This window comes from Cariama cristata, unplaced genomic scaffold, assembly GCF_000690535.1.
Source record: "Cariama cristata isolate BGI_N322 unplaced genomic scaffold, ASM69053v1 scaffold18013, whole genome shotgun sequence".
Lineage (NCBI taxonomy): Eukaryota > Metazoa > Chordata > Aves > Cariamiformes > Cariamidae > Cariama > Cariama cristata.
In genome coordinates this window covers 47,555-51,853 of record NW_009606849.1, presented here as the reverse complement: position 1 = coordinate 51,853, position 4,299 = coordinate 47,555, and the positions used below count along the sequence as shown (strand labels likewise).

General features: G+C 37.6%; 1 protein-coding gene across 1 annotated transcript in view; it reads left to right on the top strand.

Moving 5' to 3' along the window:
- Window positions 1-261: 261 nt before the first annotated feature.
- Window positions 262-4,299, top strand: part of RGS13 (regulator of G-protein signaling 13) — a 7,487-nt gene continuing 3,449 nt past the window's right edge. Inside the window, exons 1-2 of the mRNA XM_009696518.1 lie at window positions 262-326; window positions 3,056-3,117. Coding sequence (XP_009694820.1) covers window positions 262-326; window positions 3,056-3,117 — 127 coding nt within the window. The remainder of the gene's footprint in view (window positions 327-3,055; window positions 3,118-4,299) is intronic.

Sequence of the window (4,299 nt, the reverse complement as noted above, 5' to 3'; positions counted from 1 at the left end):
AACTAGTAACACTTATATTTTTCCCTTAGAGATATCCACGGGACTTCTTGATTTTTTTTTCTTTAAGTTCTTGCATGTTACAAAAATGTGTTTCTGTCTGATGCTTCAGCCATGACTCAGATAAAGATTAGATGCATAAAATAAGAACACTGCTAGAACTGGTTGCACTGCTATATGGAGACTGAATTATAAGTGGAATTTAACATAGCCAGAACTGAGCACAGCAGGTTTAAAACTCACATATTTTCCATATTTAGGAGAATGAGTCCAAATACTTGTTGGCTTTGCAAGATATTCAGAGCAGAAGAAAATGGGATCAGTTCTAAGTAAGTACCCTAAGATTCTTATGTTCTGCAGTACACACAGCTGTCTGAGTAGGAGAGGAAAATCTCAAAATTCACAATGGAAGTCGTCTTTGCAAGCTTAAGATCATGCAAAAGAGTGCAACATCTTCACAACTGTGCCAGCTGACCCACCTTTCATATAGCAAATTCTTTTACAGTACATGAAGTGTAAACTGGCATTTCTTTAGTGGAAGGAGGGTATGTCCCAGTGGGAACTTTTATATTTAATAGGTATAGGCCTAAAGTAATCCCTGGATTAATTCCAGATTTAGTCCTGTGAAGAATTTGTAAGCCCAATATTTGAGTCAATCCTTTAAAAGAATTCAGACTGCTGGCAAAGGTTGAATACACATGTGGTGGATAAGCCACATGGCCAAGTGCCTCCTGCAAGTCCTCAGCAGCCACTCACCTCAGTGGAGGCGAACCATAGCTAGAACATGTCGCATTGGGGTGGTGAAATGCTTCTATCCAACACGCCTGCCAACAGGTACCAGATCATACATGGTATTGATTTACTGATTAGAGAAAAATGTGTCCTCCATAGCAATACCGAGGTGTGTCTGATGAGTCCTGAAACTGCCATTTGGGTAAGGTTAAGTGGCTGAAATCCAGACAGCATTTACAAAAGTGTCTCCTGGATGAGGACTTCTCTCCCATACAGCAGTGGCCAGGGAAGCCTTTCACACTGAAGGGTACAATAAGTAAACAATAGCTTCTACAAGACATTACAACAGCATTTTCTACTTGAAACTTTGGGGTCCCAGCTATAAAGCCTTAGTTATTTTGGAGAATATTCAAATTTTTTCAGTGTAATATATGTTGTTCAGCAAATTCAATCATGTTTCAAAAATCAGTGCAGCAAGTAGTTTACTGCCAGTACAGCAGCTATGAAAGTGGCATTAATACAGATCCTAATAACCCATGTTCATATTTCCCTTACTGCCTTTCATATTTTCCTGATTTTAAAAGGAAAGTAAAAAGGTAAAAAGATTTTCCTCTGTGTCAGCTGCCCCATCAGGCAGTGTTCTTTCTGCTTCACAGATTAATGCTAAAGACAAATAATCAGAAATGGAAATAAGATGGCCCTACTGATGATGCTCAGTGAGACAGACAAGATTGTCACTCCTTCTATATACAAGCGCTACTGCTGACAGAGGTGAAAAATTATCTGCGTCAGTAACAGTGAATATGACTCAGAAGCAGCTCTTAAGGAAAAAAAAGCATTCAAAGGACTAGAGATTCTCGCTCCCCGTAACCACACGCTTCATGAGTTTATACAAAGACGAGGTCAGTAGCTCATGAGAAAGAAAAAAAAAAATCTTTTACTGGCAAAAGTTACTAGAGAGTTATTGACACCACAGTCTGATAGTGGTAAAATTTCTCTTACTATATATTTCTCTGATCAGGCCAGACTGATCAGGAAAGCCTGAAAAAAATAATCAGAGTCACAGCCTGTACTCTTTCAGAGAAACAGAGAATTATATCAAGTTAAAAATAAATGGGTGATCACCAATTTAAAAAGCTGCAAAGCTGCTAGTGGCTGTTGTTCAACAGAAATCTGTGAAGCATCATGCAGCACTCATACCAAAGCCAATTTTGCTTTTAATTTAAAAAAAAAAAAAAGTTGCGTGATACTAAGTAGCTGTTGTCAAAATTTTAGCTCATATGAAATCAAAATACTCAATGAGAAGGGCTCTCCTCCCAGGTTTGGCTGACGCATAATGGAAAGCACCCACTGGAATACATCCCTTGTGTTTTCTTCTACTAACATAAGCATAAGCATTTTTTCCAGGTTACCAGCATTGATGTTCTATAACTGCAATGCTTAAAAATCAGTTGGTGTAAATGGAGCTACACGCACTTAAATAGAGCTATTCGCCCTCAAACATTTGTTTTTCCTTAAATTGTTTAGTCTCTCTCCTCACTACTTCCATGCTCATTCCCAGAATCAGGCAGGAGACTCCTACAAGCTTGTGAAATTATTGCATAAGAATCGCAAACATGAAAGAAAGAAATCTGATTTTGGTCACCTCTAAGAACTGTCTAGATTAGTAATAATTTGTCATACTGCACTGTAAACAACTGGAGAGAGATGGAAGTCCTTTACAGCTAAGACTGGATTAACCTTTCATTATTTACCTTACATTTAGAGCTTATATTCAGTTCTCAGCTGATAAGTCAACTTAGATCTTAAAGCCTTTAAATACTACAGTAAGATCCTTAGCCCTTAAAGACCTTGCTACTAAATACAAATATCAACATCTCATAAAATATATAATGACACCTGTCCCAAAGAAATTGCTATCCAGAAAGCTAGTACTTGTGCTTCTCCTAAGCACAATTTAAATACGTGAATGTAATTTCTAGAGGAATTACATGGGAGCACCTTGAGATGGAACCGTATTTGTTACAGCAAGAGGAATATTTGCTTCAGTGTAGTAAGCACAAGATCTAGGACACATTTAAAAAGGTTTTTTCTGTGTAAATTTTGTACAGATCTAGAGATGGAACCGTATTTGTTACAGCAAGAGGAATATTTGCTTCAGTGTAGTAAGCACAAGATCTAGGATACATTTAAAAAGGTTTAGATCTGTACAAAACTTACACAGATCTAACAAATTAGGGGATAGATTTTTCAATAATGCAATTTCATTTTTTTAATACTTTGAATCACAGCTAACCCTACAATAATTTCCTCCTTTTTTCTAAAGGGTGTCTTTGGAGGAAGTGCTACAATGGTCCCAATCTTTTGAAAAGCTGTTAACAAGTAAATGTAAGTAATTGTATGTTTGCATCCCAGATGGATTACTGAAAAAAGTTCCCATGAAGCAAAATCAGTAAGTCATGCAGTATGATGTATGCTGTCTTATATGCAACTAATGAAAAACAACTGTGTGTGACTTGCTTAGCATGTATCACACTGAAAATTAACATGGTGTGCTGTAAATGCTTTCCCAAACTTGCCATTTCTGCAAGCACACAAAATTCTTTTAAAAACACATGATAAGGGGAGGTTTATCTGCCATATCTGCACTTAGAGCACTATATAGCAATATATATTATAAGAAAACGAAAGAAAATTTGACTTGGGCAATCCTGTGTATGGCAAAGACACCATACCTAACAGTACATCTATACAGTGCAATGCCATGGAAGGTAACTCAGACCCTCACCTCAGGTATGGGAAGAACTGTAGCTGCAGTAGCAAATCTGATCTTTCCCACTCCAGCATCCCCCTGCCTCATTGAGGGCTCAGAGCTCTCCCACATTTCTCGTATGGCCAGCAGTTTGGAACATCACTGCTGAATTACTTTCTTTTAAATATTGACGAGAAAGCCATGTAGAGAGTTACATCACAGCACAAACCTCTAAAAAATTATTCCTAAGGACTGGCATTATTTTCAAACTACAGACAAACTACAAAGAGCAAGAAGATTTACAGACAGAATTTAACAGCCATATAGTAAAAGATTTTGCCATTATAATCTTTAACAGCAAACGGCCTAATCTGTTACAGTTTGCAGGGAAAGAACAGGGAGAAAACACACCATAGAAAACATTTAAGAGACAAAATTATAGCACAAGCAGCAGGCATGCATGCAATCACTAGTGCTGCCAGATGACAGGCAGTGCTCAATGTCTTTAGAAACACGAAAGCCCAGAGTGCTGCACCAGCAGGAAAGCTTTCTTTAAATACAATGCTTGTAGCTTCCAGCAGTACTCAGATGCTGCCCTTCTTAAAATACCTCATTTACTGCACTTAGACGGCATTATTTATTGATTTTGAATTCATTTAAATGCTTCATGACATCAGAAAATGCAAAGGTGTACTCACATGAAAAGTCAGAAACTCTAAAGCCAATGAATTTGCAGCTCTATGAAAAGTAGGCAAAGTATCTGCCTATCTTAGGTTTTACTCTGAAAGTACATCTTACAGCTGCAAGCACCATTCCTG